This window comes from Heloderma suspectum, chromosome 17 (assembly GCF_057233095.1).
Source record: "Heloderma suspectum isolate Gila_16-S chromosome 17, 16-S_ref, whole genome shotgun sequence".
In the NCBI taxonomy this organism is placed as follows: Eukaryota; Metazoa; Chordata; class Lepidosauria; order Squamata; family Helodermatidae; genus Heloderma; species Heloderma suspectum.
Genome location: NC_139474.1, coordinates 2,846,829 through 2,870,259, shown reverse-complemented (window position 1 = coordinate 2,870,259; position 23,431 = coordinate 2,846,829). Strand labels below are relative to the sequence as shown.

The following is a 23,431-nucleotide window of genomic DNA, read 5'->3' as shown; positions in this document are numbered from 1 at the left end:
ATCTATGGGGATTTAGAAAATGTTTTTGGTATGGAGAAGCATTCAATCCTGTGAGCCCCACCCGCCATCTGAAGCAGTACAGATGTAGGATTGCCATCCCTGTGAGAACTAGGCCTCCTGTCTTCTTAATATTAAAGGGTGGTGTTCTGCAGCTGTTAAAGGCATAGCAGCCATGCCCTAAAGAAAGATGGTAGTCCTTTCCTGCATGACTGCCTCTCCTCCCTGCCCCCACCCCCAATTACCTTGATGGTAGTTCTGAACTCAGGACTCATACCGTCTGGAAATGGCCCAAAAGGATGCACTTCATAGCGATTCAGTGTAGACTCACTGAGGGGGGAGAAATGACAGAAGATAAGCCAAGTCAGGTCTAGGGTTTCTACTGGGCAGGCCATGTTTTCCAATTCCTCCAGCAACCCTTGCAAAAAAGACCATTTGCTTGCTCAACAGAGAGCAAGAGAGAGAGAGGGAGAGAGAGACCAAGGGCATTTCTACATGAGGCTTTTATTCAGGGCATCTCCCGTGCTTTCTGACTTTTATCCCAGTTTTTTAAAGATTGGGGATGATGCAGTAATAAATGTTTTTAAAAGATTGGGGATAATGCAGTAGTAAATGTTAATCTGCTTTAATGGCTGTGTGTAACTGTGTAGTTCCACTATACCACAGCACCATCTAGTGGCTGTATAATGAAACAAGTAGAATGTGCAGAAAAAGTAAGTCCCTGGGGAAAAAAGCACGGGTCAGCCTGTGTAAGGAGCCAATTTTACCCCCACAAAGAATCTGAAAGCAGAAGCCCCAGTAAGTTGCGGGATAAAAAACCTGCTGTGGAGAAGCTCCAAGGCATTTTGTCAACGGATGAAGACAAACCAAACGCAATCCTCTCCCACTACTCCCAGTAATGAAATTATAATGACCATTTGTTGCCCTTTAATGGCCACTGCCTCATCCTGCCAACAGGCAACTGCAGTGCCATTTCTGTCTGAGCTCCCGCATCCATTCCAATAACAATCAGACCGAATTAGCAAAGTGATCGTATTCGATTCACCCCTTGCGGTGACACCCCCTCCCTTCTTCCGTATCCTCTTCCCCTGACGCGGACCCCCATTTCTGCATCCTTGGTTCGGGGGGGGGCTTGATTTCCCCCCCAGAGAAGCCAACTCCTCCTGCCAGCTACCTGGGCCAGCCAGCAAGGTGCTGAGCAACACCCTCTGCACCTTGGGCCTCACCTGGTCAAGAAAAGGTCAGGTTCATAACGGACATAGGCCAGCGGCTGCACTGTGTTGTCGGTCAGCGTCTCGTTCAATTCGTGGCTATCGCTGCAGGAGAGGGAAGAGATGGGATGCTGCTTCGATGGTGTGGAAGAGAGGATTTACTGATCTATTGCACCTCCAGTGGTGGCATTTTTACTTGTAAAAAGTATGTTTATGGCCCCAAGCCAATGCACACTGAAATCAAGATTCCATGGGTTGGATCCAATGGTGCCAGAGTTGGGAATCTCAGGCCTGGGCGCCAAATCTGGCACTCGTGGGGTCCCAGTCCGTCCTGCTGGGGTTCCCCAGGTGGCCCCGCCCCCTCTGCTGGCCCCACCCCCTCTCCCCCACACACCAATTGTTTGATGCTTTTGCAGCTTTTGTGCAGGTTTTTCCCCATCATAAGAGGCTGAAATGCCTCTCGGAAGGCTTCTTTCCTGGCAGGAAGAGCTTGAAGCAAAAATCAGCTGGAATTTTTTCCCCACCCTGTTGGCCTTAGTCCCTTTTAGCGCTCTGCAGCGGCTACGGAGTGTTAAAAGTTTGCAAATAAGCTAAATTCAACACCTTGAAGTGCCACTGAGGACTACAGAATTCTGGCAGCAAGCCAGTGATTATTTTATATTTTTATTTTTTTCCACCCCCAGTGCAGCCCCCTGGACCTCCCGTAGTTTCCCACCCCTGATTTATAGAGTACCATCAGCGTCCAAGGTGCTTTAGATCACAAACAGGGGCGGGCAGAGGGAGAGACAGATCTCTGCCCCCAAGGACCTTTCACTCTTACGTTTCACAGAACAGAGAGAAGTGAGGGAGGCCGGGAATGGAAGAGGCAAAGGTACCGGGACAGGAGCAGGAGTAAATGAGTCACATCTGTGCGTTGACATCACATGCCTCCTGTCCCAGCATCATTTTATTTTATTTTTATTTTTTGCACCACCAAGGACGTGCTCTCTGGGTAGGTGACACAGCTGTGCAAGGTTCCTGGGCGGGAGAAAGGGCTGAGGAAGCATGGTGCAGAACAATGGCTCCCCCCATGGAAAGGTGTCGGATTTCTCTCCAAGTCCCCTGGATGGATGTACGAATAAGCAGGCAAAGCACATGAGAAGGGTCTTTGACCTATTTTATATTAGGGGCCCCAGACTCCTTGAAGGAAAAGAAGTGGGCTCTGGGCAAAAACTCCACCAAGGTCATCTCCCTTAATCAATAAATGTTTGTAATAGTTCAGTGGAGGAGATAAGCCGCCATTCCTCCCCACCCCCCCGGCATTAAAATGAAACCAAACTAATTGGGAAAAGGGAGAGTGCGGTTCAATGGTGGAGGGGTGAAGAGACAGAACATAGGAACATAGGAAGCTGCCTTATCCTGAGTCAGACCACCCCCGGTCCATCTAGCCCAGTACTGTTGGCACCAACTCTCCAAGTTTTCTTTCCTAGCCCTACCTGGAGATGCCAGGGACCAAACCTGGAACCTTCAGCACGCAAAGCAGGGGCTGTACCACTACCCTCCCTGAACACATGAGAGCGTGCCCTGGTTCCCAATCCTATCAAACGCCTATCTTTTAAAGGCATATACACCCAGAGACTTGTCTAATGACTGTACCGTGAATGACAAATAGGTCCTGAGAAGGGTCACAGCTCAGTGACAGAGCGGAACATCCCAGGGTCAGTCCACACGGCATCTCCAGCTGCAAGGAGCAGGGAGCAGGTGACAGGAACAGGCCCTTCTCTGCTGGAGCCTCTGCCGGTCAGAGCAGATAGGACTGTGCTAGATGGACCAAGGCTCTGAAGTTCCTAGCCGGAGTTTGGGCATGGAATGAGGGCTTCACGGAGCTCGTCCTGGGATATCTTCTCACTGCCTGCTCTTTGGTGAATTCATTTCCTCTACCACAGCCCGTCTTTCTCCTACACGTGAGTAAACTGACAATAAACTAACGTCCAGAGGGGGTTTGCTGTGTTACAGCAGAAACAACGGAGAGGCTTGTAGCCCCTGGAAAGAGGTGCAGGATGTAGCGGCCGGCCAAGGCCACCTCAGCTTGCTCCAAATGCCCCCCACCCACTCGCTCCAGTTCTCACCTGCTGGCTGTGAGCTTCACCTGGGCTCTGTTCAGAAGGGAGGAGCAGCTGAATTCAAACTCAAGGACAAAGGCCACCTGGTAAAGAAAAAAGAAAAGAAAGGTCGCATAGATTTGTTTATTAAATTTATATCCCACCTTTCCACCCAAAATGGCGCTCAGCAAGGCTAAAAAGAAAAGAGTTGGACATAGATGACATCGGACGTAGATGACGATGCCTTAATATATCCCAAGAGGGGGTGTGGGAGGGACCGTGCAGAAGTCCAAGCAGCAGGACACTGAGGACTGGATCCTGAAGGAGAACGGAGTCTCTACATTAGCAAAAAACCCACAAACTCCCCCACATCCTTACCAGGCCTTTCTGCTTTTGGTTTCTTTGCGGGATTAGGGTCCTTTACACAGCAGACACGTGGTTTGAATCGAGGGAGCGCCTCCCTCCCTGGCATGTGTGCAAAGGAGTTGGGGGGAGTCTTGTTTTTGTCGCTTCACTTGTGTCGTACTGTTTCCCCACAGCCCTAGGCACACTTACTTGGGAGTAAGACCCACTGAAGTCAATGGGACTTCTGAGAAGACAGAAGAGCGTGCTGTATGTCTGCAACCCTAGGCACACTAACTTGGAAGCAAGCCCTACTGAACGTAACGGGGTGCTCTGAATCAACAGAGGACGTTGATTCTGAGCTTGGTGGGGTGGGGGATCAGATCTGTCCCCTTCGTTGCAGGGAGGCATTTTACCTTCATCTCCCTCCAATCGAGACATGTGCTCAGGCATTTACACGGCAGACATGTGGTTTGAATCGAGGAAAGCCCTTCCTCAGAAAGTTCATAGTGCTATGCTGGCATTTCACACTGCCAATATCCCGCGTTTTTTAAAAAAAAATCTAGCTTATCTCCAATCTTTTTGAAAGTGGGATTAATGGGAAAAGGTACGGGAGACGTATTGGAGGTGGACAACGTCGTGTAAAGGACCCACAAACTTCCTTACGTGGCCAATCACGGGTGTGCAATAAATCGCTCATGTAGAGACACCGACACAGAGGCAGAAATGTAGATCTTGGGGCTGGGGGGGTGAAGGCTGGCAGGGGGGGCAGTTACATTTCTCCCAAATCTTACATAAGGACTGCTTTGCCCACCAAGACCCATCCCATCCAGCACCCTCTTTCTTACAGCAGCCACCCTGTGCAGGGTCTTCTTCCCCTCTTGTTTGCCCTGAGTATCTGGTATGGTGCCTCTGGACAGGAGGTTGCAGAGCTAATTGCCGTGGCAGATGGATCCCTCACGGATTGGCTGATTGTCATTTTAAAGTGTCGCAGGAGAGTGGCCGTGGATTGCCACATCCTGTGGCAGTGAATTCTACAAGCTCCTGACGTGGTTGCACGCCTGTCCTGAACCCACCAACTTCACTGGGTGACCCCAAGTTCCAGGCCTCCGTATCTGCTTTCCTCACAGCATAATTTCAGGGATCTCAACCACGTCATCAGGCCCTAAGAAGAGCCCTGCTGGATCAGACCAAGGGTCCATCCAGTCCAGCATTCTGTTCACACAGTGGCCAGCCAGCTGCCCACGGGAAACACAAGCAGGGCATGAGCGCAACAGCACCCTCCCGCCCATGTTCCCCAGCAACTGGTGCACATAGGCTCATTGCCTCTGATACTGGAGGTAGCACATAGACCTCAAGCCTAGTAGCCACTGATAGCCTTCTCCTCCAGGACTTTGTCCAACCCCCTTTTAAAGCCATCCAAATTGGTGGCCATCACTACATCCTGTGGCAGCGAATGCCATAGTTTGACTCTGCACTGTGTGAAGACATCCTTCCTTTTCTCTGTCCTGAATCTCCCACCATTCAGCTTCACAGGATGACCCCGCTGGGCTCTAGTATTATGAGAGAGGGAGAAAAACGTCTCCCTGTCCCCTTTCTCCACACCAGGCATCCTCCTTTAGCTCTCTTTTTTTCTAAACTAAAAATCCCAATAGGGCTAAACTACATGCTACATTAAATGCATAGCATGCAGCTGACTTGCTCTTTTATTTACTTTCATGCAAGCGTGTGCTTTGCAATGAAAGCATCTCAGCTGGAACCACTGGATGTGGATAGGGGAGGTTTAAACCTTCCTACCCAACTGCTTACTTGCTTTCTTTGATCCCCTCTTCCCCCAAGCATGGGAGCTAAAAAAAGCCGGGGAGGGGGGACTCCATTGGCACCAATGTTCAGCTAGAAAGTCTTTCAACCGACCCCACTGCAAGAAGGTCTCTTACCTTCGCCAAGGACCTGAAGACAGGGTAGCCCACACTGCAGGCACGGGTTTGAGCAGATGGGGTGGCACACTCTACTTTCACAGGGTTCTCCCCCTGTGGAAGAATGGAAAGATCTGAGGAATTGCTGCCCTGACGTGGTGCGAATCTCTGCAAATCGTCCACGTTTGTGATTGTGAAAGGAGATGCCATTCCACCTCATGGAGAACAAAGAACACAGCAGAGCTTGGATGGGGTCATTGTTGGAAAGGTTGTGGCCTAAATGGAACTTAAATGCACACCTATGGGGAAGAATTAGTGGATGGGGATCCTAGGCATTACCTATGACTGGATGTTTGCTGCCGGCTTCTAGGTAACATTCAAGGAAGAGTCATAAAGGATAGTTAGGATTTAACCTAATGCTTATGGTAGCAGAGAAAATCTGCAGTACTAGGATTCGGAAGGATGCTAGGATCTCACATGTTAAAGGCAAGTTGTTATATATAAATAATAACCCAAGTTGTATGCTATATATTGTGCTTCAATGTTATGTTATGGTTATATAAACAACAGCAGGTGTTGAGATCAGGGCCCAAAGCCTTAACCAGAGTGCCCGCCTTTCGCTTTTCTTGGCTGTGCTTGCAAACGGATAAAGCATCTTTTATTGCTTCACCAAAAAACCCTGTACCCACTGAATTTCTGCCTACCACACACAGCTGTTTAAACTTAAGAGCCCTGTTTGGGGTGGGTGGGGAGGTGGAAAGTGGGGCAGTGTCTATTCTGGGATCCTGCACAAGTATAGAAAACACTGCAGATTTGGTATTGGTCACAGAATCTCAGCTTTCATTAAAAAACAAGGCACCATGTGATGACGGAAAGACCCTTGTGGTGGCAAAAGACAGGCTGGAATTCTCATAGGTCACAATTTCGGGGGGTGGGGGGAGGTCCCAGCGCAGGACTCATTTCCTCTCCCCATGATGAGAACAGACAGAATAAAATACACAAAGATATGCAACTTTGCATGATTCGTACAGGATCACAGGATTTAGCTTATAGCTGGTGGAAACACGACATTTAATCCTCGGATCGGTGACAGTCAGTTGGTTCTGCTGAGCGCAGCATGTTCTCTGTCCAGCAGACATGCTCCCATCAGTACCCATCATAAATTCATTCTCCCTCCAGCCCTCACCTCTCAACACAGCAAAACTGCCGGCCGTACCTTGAGCACCAGGCTGGAGAAGTGGAGGTTCCTGGAAAACCAGAGCCCGAGGCTGGCGTTGTAGGCATTCTCATTCCTGTTCTCCAGGAGCACATCCACCATGACTTTGCGCTTCCCTTTCCGGATCACATGAGGCTTCTGCCTGGACCGAGGAGAGACAAGGTTGCCTGGCTTGGAAACAAAGTAGTTCCCCTTCCCGGTGAGATCCCAGCCTTGGCTCATGGCACAAGTGCTTCGATACTTCCCAACTAACTGCACAACCTCTATGCATTATTATTATCGAATCATAGGGATCTTGGAGATCATCTAGTCTAACCCCCTGCTCGATGCAGGCTCTGCACTGCACGAGGCAGCTAAAGCATCCCTGACAGGTGGCTCTCCAGTCTCTGCTTAAATACCCCCAGCAAAGGAGATCCCACCACCTCCTGGGGCCGTCCGTTCCAATGCTGAACAGCTCTCGCTGTTAGAAAAATTCTCCTAATGTTTAGCCAAAATCTGCTTCCCTGCAATTTCCGCCCATTGGTTCTACTCCTGCTCTCAGGAGCACCAGAGTACAACCCTGCTCCTTCTTCTGTATCACAACCTTTCAGATATTTGAAGACCACCGTTATGTCTCCCTTAATCTTTGTGTGGTAGGAGAGGAGAGATGGGTTAGTGATGATACCCGTCTCTAGCCAATCAGTGCTGTGTACAGTAGGCTTCTGCTCCAAACAGAGGTCGATCTGAGAGAAGGTTGTATGTCTGACCAAAGGTGAGCATCCTTCCACAGCAGACACACAATTCAAATTGTGTACATCTCTATGCACTTCCAAGAAGTGTTGACTAGGGTTTCTGAGCCATCTGGCACAGACATCCTGACTTCTCAACTCCTCAGGCAACAGTTCTTGACCTAGGTGTCTGGACCGCTCCTAGTGTTGTGCAGAAATCTGTCCTCCAATTGTCTGAACATGTTCTTCTCCTGCAAAAGAGGCTTCCATTTTTCTGCCTCATTCTCAGAGCGCTTCAGAATGTTTTTTATAATTTCTTCTGGTGGTGTTTTTGAGCTTACTTTAACGTTGCAAAGTGGCTGAGAATGTCGTGTGTTTTTCTTTCTATTACACATCTCTCCACCACTCTGACTGCCGCCTTCCTGGAAGCTTGGGCTTCCTCATCTGAAAAAGCCCCATGGGAGGAGTTACCTCATGACGACTTGCCCCGGGCTTTAACTGTAGCATGGGAACTTGCAGTCCAAGTGCCGGAGAGATGATTGTACAATGAAAGATACGACACTCACACACATCCCTTGGCCATCTCGTAACTAAGGTAAGTGCAAGAGCCCCGTATCCCACCCACAAAAATGTCTCCGAAATGTTCTTCGACTTTGAACTCTTTTCTGACAGCAATTTCTTTTCTACCAAATTGAACGAGTGTGGTCGGAAAAAAATTTGGAGCAAATTTCCGGCACAGCATTAATTTGCCCCACAGTCGAAGGATTTTGAAACAGATTCCTACCTGGTTCCGGTGATATCCATCCGAGCTTGCAACACCAGGTCTGTTATGCACGCATCATCCTCACCACAGTCCTTGAAGAAGGGGATCTAGAAAGCAAGCAATCAGCCGGATGATTCCATGGGATGTAACCCCACCCCCTGCAGGAACTGGAATTGGGTGTAAAATTTGGGGTTTTTTTAAACAAGCAAGTTCTTGGTTCTTCCGCTGGAAGAATATGTGTGGATAATATCTGCTGACAGCTGAGGAATAGCTTAATGACAGGACCTGAAGTTAGGGATGGGGCTTCAATGCCTTACCCAACTCTTTGCCCCTCCTCATAATTATCAAAAACAGTATAAGTTGTGTAAAACAGTGAAAACTGCTTAGCAAACATATTTATTTATTAAATTTTATCCTGCTTCCCCCGCCCCAAACGGCACTGAAGGTGGCTATGAAAAACCAGAGAAATTATTGCAAATTTGTCCAATTTGAATATTTTATCCATGTTGCAGAATTCAGCTTTTTTGACACACAATTTGGATTGCTTCAAAAAAGAAAAGAAGTACGGAGCACACCCAGCTTTATCTACAGGGGGAAGAGGTTGGGGCTGGTTGATGATATATGTCATCGTGTGTTATTTGTTCTATGTCATTACGTGAATCGTTTTATATTTTATATTTTATATAATGTATTTTAATGGTTTTTAATTGTTGTGAATTGCCCAGACAACTTCGGCTATGGGGTGGTATAGAAACATAAGAAATTACATGAAATGAAAATGACCCCAGAGTCTTTTAAAGATACACCCTGTCAGCTTTAGGCTATCCAAAAGAAGAGATTTGGTCTCTTCCCTTCAAGTCTTCTGTTTGCAAATGTTATTGTGCTATCACCTCAAGTGCTCACTGAGTGGAAGGGCAAATGAAAAATATTCTAAATAAATAAACCTGAGGTAGGCATTTCCTACAAGATCTTCTCACAACCCTTGAACTGATCAGAGCAATCTAGTTGCTCAGATGTCGCAAAACTAATCTTAATTTGCAAAGCAGCTGAGTTCTTACAAAGTCTTTCTGCTTTGATGCAGCAGCACAGGTCCTGCAAGTCATGTTGGAGTCCATGAGCAAAGTTTATAAATTCAAAGCAAAGCAAAGAGACGCCTGTCTTCTTTTTGATCATTGTGATGAAATATTTCATGCTCACTTTTCCGCCCGAGTGCCCAGCCATGCAAAATAAAACAGCCACGCAGTCATCATAAACCAAAAGCCAGGAACCGTTCTTGGCCAACAACACCATACGCTCACTCAGAACGGTATAAAAACCAAGCACAGCAAGAGACATACATGCTGCACCTGCAAATGCAACCCGTGAAGTGGGTGTGAAGGTCTGAGGCCTACAGAGGCCTGGTAAAAAGGTCAGGCCTAGAGGACTGGGTGGGGCGGGGTGGCGGGCGTTGTTGTGGAAGGGAGTAACCCTGAGAGGAGTAGTTTCATTTCCCCGGTTAAGTTTCATTTTCCTGAGTTAGGTTTCATTTCTCCAGGTCTGAAACAGTTCTTTTGGTTTTGGGGAAGGAGGGGATAAAGAGAGACAGAGAGAGAGAACGCGCAGAACATAAAAAGAGAGCAGGAAGAAGCAGCCTGGAGAAGTCTAAGTGAAGCTAGGGTAGAAGAACTTGAGTTTTTGCAACCTCAATTTCCTCTTAATGCCTTTTGTACCATTTAGCTTTTTCTATAAATACCTTTAGTTGTGATTTGCTTGCTTTAATCTACCAGTAAACCGTTGTGGTTAAACCCTGTGTCTAGAGTGTCAATCACCTTCACGTCTACAGCCTAAACCCAACATTATTGAGAAGGGGAAGGCAAAAGGTAGGAAGGTGGGACTCTTAAGGATGCAAGAGATCCTTCAGGAGTTGCTCAGTGGGGTCCAGGTCATAGGGGGAGCACTGAAAATGGGACAGACATGCTTCTGTCATATAGGTGGCAGAGGGTCAGGACTGCGGCAGCTTCTTGAGTGCAGTGGGGCAGCCAGGACTGGATCTTGGGGCCAGAATCCAGGCCCCCAAATGACTACCTTGAGAGTGGCATCTGCTGAGGGCACAGAAGCAAACTCCATTTTACTCCTGTAGTCACGATGGTGCAAATGCTTTAAGTGCGTTTAAAATGCAAAACCGCGCATGCGCAGAGCGTTTAAAATGCAAAACCGCACATGCGCAGAGCGTTATGTTTTCAATCAGGGTTGGTGAGCAGTTTTGTTGCTGTTGCAGAAGCAGTTTTAAAGCATGGAATGGCATTTGGAGGGGGATGAGAGAAACATTAGCTGTGTGCTTCGCAACTGAGCGACACACGTGGCCACAGCAAAGGGCCCTGCGTAAGATAATTAGGTCCAGGTCCTAAAATTACCTAGCGGCGCCAGGAGCCACATGCCAAGGGGTGCTGCTGTGTGATGTGTGGAACGGCCGTAGCTGGCATAAATAGTTGGGAAAGGTGCGTAGGCGGCCGCCGCGTGTGTGCTCACCAGTTTCTTAACAGCGGTGGGCGACTTCTCGTCCAGTACAGGCCCAGGCTCTGCATCATTCAGGGCAAACTTCACCATGACCGCAACGGGCCTCAGGTAATCTGAGGTGTCCTGCATGGGAGAGATGAATGGGGGATCGTCTCTAGAAAGGAGCTCTGATGTGACGTTCCCATGTGAGGACAACATGGGAGGAACAGCCTATGTACACCGCCCTGAGCTCCTAGGACAACAGAGGAGATAAAAATACCACGCTGACAAGATTTGAACAGGGCAAAAACAGGGTCAGGGACTGGAATATAGAGCAGAATATAGAAGTGAGAACATTCAACAGGTGCCCCATGAAATGCATGATGCTCCCTTTGACGCAGCTCTTAAAGTTCCAGGAGCATCTCCAGGTAGAGCTGGGGAAGGAAGACCCCTGTCTGAGGCCCAACAGACCTGCTGCCAGCCAGTGTACACCAGGGATGTGGAACCTCTGGCTTGCAGGCCTAACCTGGCCCACGGAGGCTACCCATCCGGCCTGGGGAGGCTCACCCCCTGGCCTTGCTTCCTCCCCCAAACCCTGCCCCCCGGGAGAGGAATCTGCACTGATCACTGACAAGAGAAAACAGTGGCGATTCCCCTGTGCGCTGCTCCCAATTCCAACTGGGAGAGCAAGCGGTACCACCAGAAATAACAGTAGGGATTCCCCTTAGCACCTCGCTCGCCATCCCAATATGGGGGCCAGGGGAGCGAGCAGCACCTCGGCCGGGGTGCTGCCGCCTCAGCCGGGGCAGCTACACTGCACCCGGGCTTTCCCTGAGCGAGGATTCACCAGATAGGGCTGGCACAGGAAGACCCGCCCCTGAGCCCCTGGGGAGCTGCTGCCAGTCAGTGTCGACTTCACTGGGCTGGAGGGACTCCGTTTAAGGCCACTTCCGCGGGTTCCTCTCCCAAGGGAGAATTCTGTGGAAACATGGTCACAGACACACACGTTGCGTTGGCTTCGCGTTGCCCTTTTCCGACGACGAGCCAGGAGCTTGAGGAAGCCGGCCACGCCTGCAAAGCTCTGTCACTCAAATCGCCAGAGCCGATGTGCACGGAACTCACAATGACGTGGAAGCGGGCCGTCGAGCAGGCCGTCCGGGCCACGGTGGCCCGAATCCTCTTCTGCAGCAGCTTTTGGGAGTTGCCGTCGAACACCGCCCTGCTGCCAAACTTCCTGTCGTCCAGGGAGACGTTGTATTTTATACCTAAGGCCGAGCAGGGAGTGAAGTTGGTTTAGGTCATGTGTCTGGCAGGCAGCCAACGGCAAGGCTCAGGGCCAGCGTTGCGGGTAGGCCTGGTCGGGCACCTGCCAAGGTCCCGCGCCCCAGCAGGGGCCCACTGACAACTGCCCCCTAGACGTGCTCCTCCTCTTCCCCATCGCAACTGGCTTGTTCGCCTGCCTCTCGCCCTGACCCAGGCAACGGAGATGGTGGTGAGGAGGAGCGGCAGATGCCGCGGCCTCCTTGCTCGCTGCCTCTCTGCCCGCCAAGCAAGCAAGCGGGAGCCATGATGAGAAAGACGAGCAACACGAGCAGCTGGTGGCGACAGTGATGAGAGGAGGGAGGAGGGGACGTCTTGCCCCGAGACCCTCAAAAATCGGGAAGCAGGCCTGGCGGTACTCACTGAAGTGACTGTCCCTCGGGCCCAGAGAGCGGGAAGACACGCCGAAGCAGACGTTGGCTGTGACGCAGAGAGACTCTTTCCCGTTCCTTTGGCAGTTCTTCTGGATCACGTTGATGGATGGAGGGTTGGCGGAGACCGAAGCGTTGACCTGCACTATCCTCCTTGACCTGCCCCCCTCGGCGACAAGGAACATAACAATTTAAAAACAACGCTACTCCAGTGTTGCAACATGAGGCAAATGGCGAACTGGACACAAGGGCTCTCGAGGCAGAAGGATTCCGGGCATCACATTTGTTGAGGCCGAACGAATTCTGGGGAGTAGGCTTCTGAGAGAAAGACAACTTATAAATGGAAAAAGTAATTCTCCTCTTCCCCGCAGGCTGGTCTTCCCTGGGAACAGCCTTAGGGCCGAAGGAGATGTGAGAAGGAAGGATGAGAGCAACAATCCCACCGCTCCTCAGTGAAATCTACCATTTTGTCTCTAACAACAAAGGATCTTCTGGCACCTTGAGCACCTCTACATTAAAGGAAAAACCCGCGGTCCTGCCGCTGCGGAGCCTTTCCGCATTTACGGCGGGCTCCCAGGCGGCAACCACGTGACTGCTGAGAGGGGACGTTTTCAATGTTCATGGTTCCATAGAACTCAGTGAACCAGCGCCATCAAATGGCTGTTTTAATAGTGCAACAATCCAATATATTTTTAATACCTCATTACCTCCGGATCTTTTAAACGTGGAACCACCAGGAAATTCCTCTGGATGTGCCCTGGAGGTTGACGACATCGTGAAAAGGACCCGCTAACGTCCGTGAGTGACCCACCACGAGTGCACAATAAAAGCCTCATGTGATGGTGCCCCTTAAAGACTAACATTTATTCTGGCACAAGGTTTTGTGGAATGGCCATTCTTGAAGAAATCCATCTAGAGATCCAACTCCATTTCCTGTGGCTTGAATAAGGATAGAGGGGGGTTTTTAAATCACATTACATATGTTAATTGGCTCACTGTTGCAATGATGTCTGTGTTATCGTCCAACAATGTTTTGTGAATGGCAGCTGTTAAGGTAATTATCACTGTCTGCATTTTTGCGCACTTCAATTCCCTCTGGCAACACAGTTTACATCTCTCCCCCTGCCCATCCCCCCCCCTCAACCGCCCCAGCATGTGCATATAGATGTGCCAATCTGAGGTTTACACTTCATGCATCTCAGGAAGTGGATTACAGCCCATGAAAGCTTATGCCGGAATAAATGTGTCAGTCTTTAAGGTGCCACAAGACTCTTTGTTGTTTTTGCTACAACACGGCTACCCTCTGGAAAGTGTATTTTGTCTATTTCTTTTATATCCATTCTTTCCTCCAAGAAGTGGATGGCCGGCAGACATGGTTTTCCCTCTCAAGCACCATTTTGTCCTCACAACAACCCTGTGAGGTGGGATAGGCTGAAAGGTGGTGGCTGGCCCAACATCCCCCAGTGAGCTTCATGGCTGAGCAGAGATCTGAACTCGGGTCTCCTCTATGCTAGTCTGACAGTCAGACATACCACACTGTCCCTAATGACAGAAGATGTGTGAGGCAGAAATGTTTGAGAAATTCAGTTCAGTTCAGTTCAGACCAGAATTTTACGCAGTTTGCCTCTTCCACACTCGAACACAGACCTGAATGGAAATTGTGGCTGATGTCTGTACATTTCCAAGCTTGTGATGCACTCCATGGACAAAAGAAAAGTACGTTAAAAATGCGTACATTTGAAAAGTACAGATGAAAAGGTGTGTATTTTTGGAAAATGCACACAATTGATGTATACATTTAGGAAAATGTGCATTGAGAACCGTATTAAATTTTGCATGGACTAAAAGAAACTCGCAACCTGATACGGACAGGAGTCGGGACGAGCTTTGAGGTGGAAATAGGGAAACCTCGAGGAATTTTACAGATGTTCATGTCCTTAGATTGATCATAGACTCATAGCATCATAGAATCGTAGGGTTGGAAGGGGCCTACAAGGCCATCGAGTCCAACCCCCTGCTCAATGCAGGAATCCAAGTCAGAGCATCCCCGACAGGTGGCTGTCCAGCCTCTTCTTGAAGGACTCCAGTGTGGGAGAGAATCTACCCACGCTCTTTGTTCAACAGCAGAGGCCTTCAGAGGTTCAACATCTTGGTCCTTCTGCCATCGGAGGCTTGGCAAGCAAGCACACGAGAGGGCTTTTTCGGTCAGTGCATCTCACCTACAGAACGCCCGCCCTAAGAAGACCCTCCTGGCTCAGCCTTTGGCCACTGACAGTCATATGGCTAAATCATGGCTCTTCAGAAGAACTTTAGGGGTGGCGTTCAACTCTTGGTCATTAAACTATCGCGGCTGTTGCATTTATTCTTCCCCTGTGGAGAGTGGGCTTTTTATCTCTCTTAATTTTATGTTTTTCAACGGACTCTTTTAAAATTATTTATGCTGGGAGCTGCCACCTTTATTTGGACCAGGGACCATCTGAAATTCTAGATGCAAGCTTTGGAGTCACACAGAATTCTTTGCTCTGGCTGTGTGTTATTCAGAGGATTATATAACGTTGTTTTTTAATAAAGCCCCAACACCAATACCCACAGAACAGGGGGGCAAAGCCTCTTTCAGCCTGAGGGCCAAATTCCAATTTGGGGACGCTCTCGGGGGCTGCATTCCACTGGTAGGTGGGGCCACAGGCAGGTGGGAAGGAGGCTGATGGCAAAGGGGCCAAAATGCCCAAATCACCAGCATATTTTAGCGTAAAGCAGTAATGTAATTCTTGAGATAGACATTTTGACCCTTCAGAATGGGGAAAAACACTGCACAAATGCTGGAAAGCCACCAAACAATAGATGTTCGGCAGAAACAGGATGGGACCAGGGGTAGGGGTTCTGGGGGAACCTTGAAGGGCTGGATCCTGCCCCCTGCACGGCCAGATCCAGACCCCAGGCCTGAGTCTCTGCACCCCTGCCCTGGAATATAACATCCACCAAGGCCAGAACTAGACGTTATGTGAAAGGCCTCGCTGTCACCAACAGCAGCAGCAGCCCTGTGTCTCCTCCCTGGGAACGTCCTACGAAAAAGGGCACATTTCCCTGCAAGCGACAGCCAGAGAAGTGGAGCTGGGAACTGTGGAGCGCAGCAACGCTTGGATGCTGCATCCAAGGCAAGGCGATTAGGACGTTGTACTACAGCTGGGGAGACCCAGGTTCAAATCCCCACTCGGCCACGAAGCTTACCGGGTGACCTTGGGCCACTGCTCGCTGTGTCTCAGCCAACCTACCTCTCAGGGTTGTTGTGGGGATTAAATAGGGATTAAATGTACCGTGCACTGTTGTGAGTTCCGTGGGGAGAAGGTGGGCTACAAAAGCATGGAGAGAACATACGTCCCACCTTCCAACCAATTCCGATATTCAGGGCAGCGCGCAGCACGACGACGCACTTCTTCTCCCACCATCTGCATAGAGTTCTTCTCTCCCCTTTCAATAACCCACCGGTCCGCCCCTCTCACCTCAGGACCACCGCAGCGCCCTGAGCTCCGACGGCAAGGTCCACCAGCCCGTCGCCATCCAAATCAATCTGCCCGTCCAAGCTGCGACCGAAGTAGCTAAAGCCCCGGCGGAACCCCGACGATTCAATTCGCTGTCAGAAAGAACAGACCAAAGGCTCAAGAGACACCTGGAAAGGCCGGTTAGCTGGCTATAGCAGGGGGACTGCTCTGCACCTTCCATTCTGCATCTTCACCGCAAGCAGTCCAACTGGCCCTTTCCCTCTCCAGGGTCAAGGCCTGGAAAAGCCACACAAATATTCACGTGGCCTTTGAAAGATATATGTAAGACCTGAAGCTGGGGGGAACCGAGCCAGGATTTCATTCGATGATACGCGTATCAGTCATTTCACTCACAAAGCTGGGCTTCCCCTAGCTTTTCTGTTGAGCTTCTTGGCAATTACGGCTTAAAGAAAGCACATCTCCGGGCTATATGCAGAATAGTAGATTTAGGTCCCCAGTATTTGAGAATGCCAGCTGATAAATCCTGTTGCCTCTTATTATTAAGTAATCCTTTAAAAAAAGAATAGTTAGAGCTTTGCATCAGCATACCCTGACTGTCTCCAAATACAGGGGGGCATTTACGTTTGCTCATTTCAACGTGCTGCCCTGTTAAGCCGACAATATAGTAAGACCCCAGTTAACAAACGTCTCCGTTTGGGGGGAACTGGAATAATAAGAGTCTGTTGATCATGTAGTTCTGTATTGTAATTTGTATAGAGACTGCAGAGAAAGGCTGATCCTTCTTCTACTAAGAACTGTTCTGGGATGATCTTCTAAACATTTGACATTGTTCTAATTAAAGGATGATCATAGAATCATGGAATAGTAGGGTTGGAAGGGGCCTGTAAGACCATCAAGTCCAACCCCCTGCTCAATGCTGGAATCTAAGGGAGAGCATTCCTGACAGACAGCTGTCCAGCCTCATCTTGAATGCCTCCAGTGTGAGAGAGCCCACCATCTCCCTAGGTCAGTGGTTCCATTGTTGTACTGCCCTAAGAGCTGGGAAGTTTTTTCCTGATGATCAGTCGGAATCTGGCTTCCTGCCACTGGAGCCCATTATTCCATATCCTGCACTCGGGGATGATTGAGAAGAGATCCTGGCCTTCCTCTCTGTGACAACCTTTCAAGGACTTGAAGAGCACCATCATGTCTCCCCTCAGTCTTCTCTTCTCAAGGCTAAACATGCCCAGTTCTTTCAGTCTCTCCTCACAGGGCTTTGTTTCCAGTCCCCTGATCATCTTCCTTGCCCTCCTCTGAACCCTCCCCAGTTTTTCTGCATCCTTCTTAAAGTGCGGTGCCCAGAACTGGACACAGTACTCCAGATGAGGCCTAACTGAGTAGAAGGGAACTAGTATTTCATGTGATTTGGAAGCTATACTTCTATTAATGCAGCCCCAAATAGCATTTGCCTTTTTTGCAGTCACATCACAAGGTTGGCTCATATGATTCATCCTATATCAGTGAGAGGACTGCTTTTTTTTTAACTTCAGTGCAAATTAGGAAAAAAAAATATGTTGGCTCCCTTTTAAAAACCCAAATGTTTTATGTATCTGTTTTTGGCTTGGTGCCTTTTTTTTTTGTATCAAAATTCTAATTGATCGATGACTGTAATCATTCATTCATTCATCCATTCTTTTTATATTACATTGTTCTTTAGCCAAAATGTTTTACATTGGTCAGCTTGCTCTATTATAACCACTTATTTATTCTGTGCCAACAATTTCAAGGGATTAAATGAACAAACCTGGGGAGGAGAAGAAAGAGGAGACGACCTGCAATTTCTCAAAGTAAAATGGTCTCCATACAGACCTTAACACGAATGCAAAGTTTGGCTACGCTAAATAGAATCAGATTTTGGTTCGGTTCTGATTTCACATAAAACCAGGGTTCCTGAAGCTTAACCACGGTCTGCCTGGAATCAACAAGCTGTGGTTTACGCTTCGGCAGGAAAAGCGGAATTGGAAATCATGGCTTGAAGCAGGTTTGCGAACGATGCTTTCTGCTAACATGGGTTTCAGGTGATGTCTAACATGAAAACCATAGTTATGCCATTGCTTGGCTACGTGAGGGCCCTTGGGTGAGACCCCCTGCACGGGCCCCCCCTCACTGAGTCGGTGGTCCTTTCCACCGCCATCATCACCAGCCGCTCTTGTTCCTCAAGGTCTTCCGCATCATTGGCACCACTGGCTGGCTGGACAGGCAGAGGGCCGGGGAGCAGGGAGGCCGCGGCATCTGCTGCTGCGCCTTCTCACCACCACCGTCGTCTGGGCCAGAGCGAGAGGCGGGGGGACCAGCAGGCGGCAAAGGAGAGGAGGAGAGCAACTCCAGGGGTTCTTGCCAGGGGGCCCCTGCTGGGGTGTGGGCCCTCGGCAGGCGCCAGACCATGCCGACCCGTGGCGCCAGCCCGGAGCCAAGCGCGCGCGCCGCTCGCTCACCTGTTTGAAGCGCGGCAGCACGGAGGTGCGGTACCCATGGTACACGTAGACAGCCCCCTGGTGGCTATCCTCCAACGGCGCGCCCACCACCACATCATTGAAGCTGTCGTGATTCAGGTCAGGGACAGCCAGGAGGGAGTAGCCAAAACGAGCATCTTGGGGTTTGGGGTCAGCGTGGAGGGTCCCATTGAAAGAGAGGAGCGACTTCAAAAGAGAGTGGCGGGGGGGGGAGAGAGAATTGTTTAATGTGCATAAATGACATGGTAGAGACAGCGGGGCCTCTTATGCCTCCGTTGTGCGTGTCCACCAAGATCAGGAAGAAACCCTCTGTTTCTCAGATATGACCATGGAATCATAGAGTTGGAAGGGGCCTCAGAGATCATCTAGTCCAACCCCCTGCTCAATGCAGGCTCAGCTGCAGCATCCCTGACCATCCAGCCTTTGCTTAAGTATCTCCAAGGAGAACCCACCAGTCTGCTCCACTGCTGAACAGCTCTCACTGTTAGGAATTTCCTCCTAACATTTAGCTGAAATCTGTTTCCCTGCAATTTCCCCCTGTTGGTTCTAGTCTTGACCTCATGACCAACAGAGAGCAAGACTGCTCCATCTTCTGCATAACAGCCTTTCGGGTATTTAAAGACCACCGTGATGTCTCCCCTTTATCTTCTCTTCTCCAGTGTCAACATACCCAGCTCTTTCAACCATTCCTCACAGGACTCGGTCTGTTATGGAAAGAGGGTTCATTAATTTCTGCTCTATTTCTGCCAGAGATATGGGATTTGTTCCCTCTCATTCTTGAGTTATCCAGCGGATTCAGAACAGCCAGAAGGTAAGTAGTTCTGCACACAGCACATACTTGGCTCATGGAATTCGCTACCACAAGACGTGGCAGCAGCCACTAGCGAAGATGTCTTTTTTTAAAAAAGCAATTACACAAATTCAGGGAGAAGGAATGGTCTTGTCAAGGGCTCCTTGGAGGCCTCTCTCAGTCTAATCCAGTAGCCAAGTCCAGACACAGACAAAGGGATTCTTTTCAAAGCTTTATTCCTCTTTTACAACTTAACAACTCTACTGTTAGCAACTAGATATGAGCAGCAGAGTACCTATGCCCTAAGTGGGAACAGTTGGTCCCCGTTGGAAGGAGAATCACTGGCAGACCCTGAACTTATGGGCTAGGGAGAGTCCCTCCCCTTTTCCCTTGGATCCTCTGGGCACAACCGTTGTTTGCGTGCCAACCGGGCACTACGCCTCCTTTCCGCGCCCTCCATTTGGCGCTGCTCCCTGTGTCGGCGTCGCGCGTCCAGCAAGTCTGCTTCCTGCACTCTCTCACTCCCAGGACCGCTATCTATGCTAGGAATGCCGGTGGGAGGAATCTCTGTCAGCTGTTGGCCCTGGGAAGGATGAGCGCGCTCCTCTCCCAGGAGCGGCTGCTCTTCCTCAGAATCAGAACTACTCTGGGATTCTATGGGCTCAGTGTCCACCCTGACAGGTCTATCCCAACCTTCTCCAGCCTGGTATCCTGCAGATGTTTTGGACTTCAACTCCCATCAGCCCCAGCCAACATGCTCAATGGTTGGGCATGCTGGGAGTTGCAGATGTTTTGGACTACCAGGTTGAGCAAGATGGGCATTTCATCCAATCCAGCAAAGCAATTATTTTTAGACGGATATTCTAGAGGAAGTCTCCTTCAGAATACCCAGTGCTTCTCTGGCCTTCCTTTATTTATTTATTTATTTATTTATTACATTTCTATACCACCCAATCACTGAAGTTCTCTAGGCGGTTCACAAAAATTAAAACCCCAGCATAAAATCAATATGAAATATAAAAGCATTAAAACCACAGTATCAAAGTACAACCAGCAAAAAACCTAGCAGCAATGCTTAAAATACAGTAACAAATTTAAAACAGCTAAAAGAGCTAAAAGGCTTTCCATCAGAGCACCTGGCTGCCTGCTGCAGTAAACAGGTGGCTCAACTATATGGAACCATTTTTGCTCACCGCAATAAAATACGTAAAAACAGTAACAATATTAGAAGCGCTAAAAACATAAAAACAACAATAAAAGCCAACAATAAAACCAGCAATAACAACAAAGGCAGTAACAGAAGTCACATCAAGAATCGGCCACGGTAAAATAATACCCCTTCCCCTCTTCTTGTAACCCCTCTTCCCCTTTTTTTAGGAGCAGTGGGGGGGGGGATTGCCTGCTCAAATGCACTCACCTGGCCCACTCTGTAGATGTAAACGCGGCCTGTCTCTTTGTTCTGAGGGCCCAGGTACATGGGAGCAGCCACCAGCAGGACGTCTGTGATCCCATCCCCGTTCACATCAACGGGGCACACTTCACTGCCAAAGTAGGAACCAATCTGCAAAAGGAGACACAACCTGTGTCCAAACTGCACAAGTCCCTCCGTGCTGGACACAACTCACACGAAGGTCCTTATTTCGCATATGTTTCTTAAGGCTGCAGTCCTATGCAAGTTTAGACAGAAAAATATTTATTTATTTATTTATTTTTATTTATTTACTTCATTTCTATACCGCCCAATAGCCGAAGCTCTCTGGGCGGTTCACAAAAGTCTTACAACTCCCAGCACCCCTCAGCCAGCGTGGCTGGCAGGGGCATGCTGGCACAAAAAGGACCCCCCCTGACATCTGGATGCAAACTCAGAGAGAGGCAGTTGCGGTACAAAAGACAATTTTCCAGAAGGAGGAGAAAACGTGGATCCACACAAGGTTAACGATACGGTTGCCTGTTCTCAAATACAGATGGCTTGCGGCGTTCAAGCTTTGTGAATTCTGGTAGGAAATAACCCAACCCGCACAGCTTGGGCTAAAGTGCAAATCAGAACTTAGCCAGCTGCCAGATTTAGCACTGCTCCGAACATTGTGGTGTAGTTCTTGGCAGTTTAAACATCTAAAACAGGCATTTAAATATGCATCTTGAGAAAACAAGTACACATTTAAATATGCATCTTGAGAAAACAAGTACACATTTAAATATGCATCTTGAGAAAACAAGTACACATTTAAATATGCATCTTGAGAAAACAAGTACACATTTAAATATGCATCTTGAGAAAACAAGTACACATTTAAACACACAAATGCATACTTTTACTACATATTTAAATGCATAATTTCAGAGGATTAATTTGCAGACTGATGTGGAAACAACAGAACGGGACGGGGTCGGGGGCTTAGGCGAAAAGTGACACCGGCTGGAAATACAGAGATTCCTATTTTCCTGTCCCTATTTTCAAATGCATCCCTTGCACCTAAGATGATGGGCACACAAAAGTTGGGAGCGAAACTACACCAGACAGGAAATCCGTGATTGGTAGCTGCATTTGCTACTGCAGAGATAAGAGCGGGGTTGGGGTTGACAATTTCAATTAGCAAATCAGCACCTGCAGGATATTGCCCCCCCCCCCCCGAGCACCATTGCTCAGATAAGAGGGGCGGCCGCCCCTCTCCCCTCCAGGCTGCACTAAAGTCAGAACAAAACTATTGGGAAATGCAGCCACAGTTCTCCTGTAACATCTAGTTAGGCCCTGAAATACTCATGAATCTAAGGGATAGACAAGATGTGACACCAGAGATCCATAGTTAGGACCTTCTCTGTACTTTGAGAAAAAAACGAATAACTGTCAGGGGGTCTGAATCGGATCAGGATTGCGGCAGTGAGGGGAGAGGTTAGCCTTTCCCCCCACTTGCCCATTTCCTAATTTAAATCTCCACTCCCCAACCAACAGGCGATAGTCCATAAAAGAGAGAGTGCCCCTAGGCTCGTGAAGGCTGCTTTTCCACTCTCTACGTATTTGGCAGTGGGGAACAGTGTTTCCAGAAGCTTGGATATCGCTCTTAAAAACGGCCTGGAACTCCAGAAATGAGCCACGGTTGTCACCGCCGCCTCGTCTCTCACCTGGTCCCCAGTCAGGGCCTGGGAGATGGTTACGCTGCCGCCGCTGTTCATCTCAAAGAGAATCACTTTCCCCTTGTGCCCGAAGCGGGGGGCACCCGCCACATACAGCCCCCTCCCGTTCCTGAGTTTGATTGAGGAGACTGTGTAGCCTGGGAAAGAAAAAGGGAAAGAGAGAATAAAGAGGAGAAAGAACGCAAGCCTGCCATGTCCTGGACTCACTGGTTAGTCTTGGGCAAGTCACTTCAACCCTCAGCCTCAGTTCTCCTTTCTGTAAAATGGGAACAAATATTGACCTACCTCACAAGGTTGGAGTAAGGAAAAAGAAAAACCAACGATGCTAAGAACTATGGAAGTGCTTAACCCGGTAAACAAAATTAATATGCAAATAATATTAATAAATGAACAACAGGTTTTGCAAGACACCTGTGGTCAATGTAAGACCATGATTTTCCATGACTATATATGAACTGATGATAGCCCATCCATTCTATCAGGAATGGGGAACCTCTGGCCCACAGGTCAATTTGGCGGGCCCATCTGGCCCATGGGGCCTCAGGAGAGGCCCCTCCCCCATGTCCCTGCCCTTTAGGACCAGCAGGGAGAGGAATCCCCGCTATTAACTTTGACTGGAGATAACAGTGGGGATCTGACCTGAGTGCGCCGCTCGGCCTCCCAATTGGGGGCGGGGGAGCAGCGTGCCAGGTCCTTCGGCCACCCTGCATACTCCCCAACGGGAGGCTGTTGGCCCTGCTGGCTGAGCATGATGGCAGTCACTCAATGGGCACCAGTTTGGGGAAGGCGCTGCGCAAGACAGAGCTGCGTTCCTGCCTGCCTGCCTTACCCAGATAGGCAGCGTGGTTTTTCAGCTTCAGGGGGAACTCCCTCTCAAAGGCTTCCCGCGGCGGGATGATCCGGCCCATCCTGCTCTCCTTCAGCACAGCCCCGTCCCAGTCGTAGGCCCCCACCATGCCAAAGAGGATTCCATCCTGCCAGGAAACAAGCAACGACAGCCGTCCGCAACGCAAAGGAACGCTCAAAAGCTTCCCCTGCTAACGTAACACTTAAAAACGAAAGGTGGCATTTATTCAACGACTTACTCGTTTTTACAGGGAAGTCTCACCACGAAGTGA

At 49.2% G+C, this 23,431-nt stretch overlaps 1 protein-coding gene across 1 annotated transcript in view; it reads right to left on the bottom strand.

Annotated features, from left to right (window-relative positions):
• Positions 1–23,431, bottom strand: part of ITGA10 (integrin subunit alpha 10) — a 79,125-nt gene that overhangs the window by 12,543 nt on the left and 43,151 nt on the right. Inside the window, exons 11-24 of the mRNA XM_084824659.1 lie at positions 23,143–23,287; positions 22,302–22,450; positions 20,599–20,742; positions 18,374–18,577; positions 15,900–16,030; positions 12,392–12,558; positions 11,831–11,973; positions 10,742–10,852; positions 8,255–8,340; positions 6,764–6,905; positions 5,569–5,661; positions 3,317–3,393; positions 1,224–1,313; positions 243–327 (exon numbers count right to left, since the gene is read on the bottom strand). Coding sequence (XP_084680785.1) covers positions 243–327; positions 1,224–1,313; positions 3,317–3,393; positions 5,569–5,661; positions 6,764–6,905; positions 8,255–8,340; positions 10,742–10,852; positions 11,831–11,973; positions 12,392–12,558; positions 15,900–16,030; positions 18,374–18,577; positions 20,599–20,742; positions 22,302–22,450; positions 23,143–23,287 — 1,767 coding nt within the window. The remainder of the gene's footprint in view (positions 1–242; positions 328–1,223; positions 1,314–3,316; positions 3,394–5,568; positions 5,662–6,763; positions 6,906–8,254; positions 8,341–10,741; positions 10,853–11,830; positions 11,974–12,391; positions 12,559–15,899; positions 16,031–18,373; positions 18,578–20,598; positions 20,743–22,301; positions 22,451–23,142; positions 23,288–23,431) is intronic.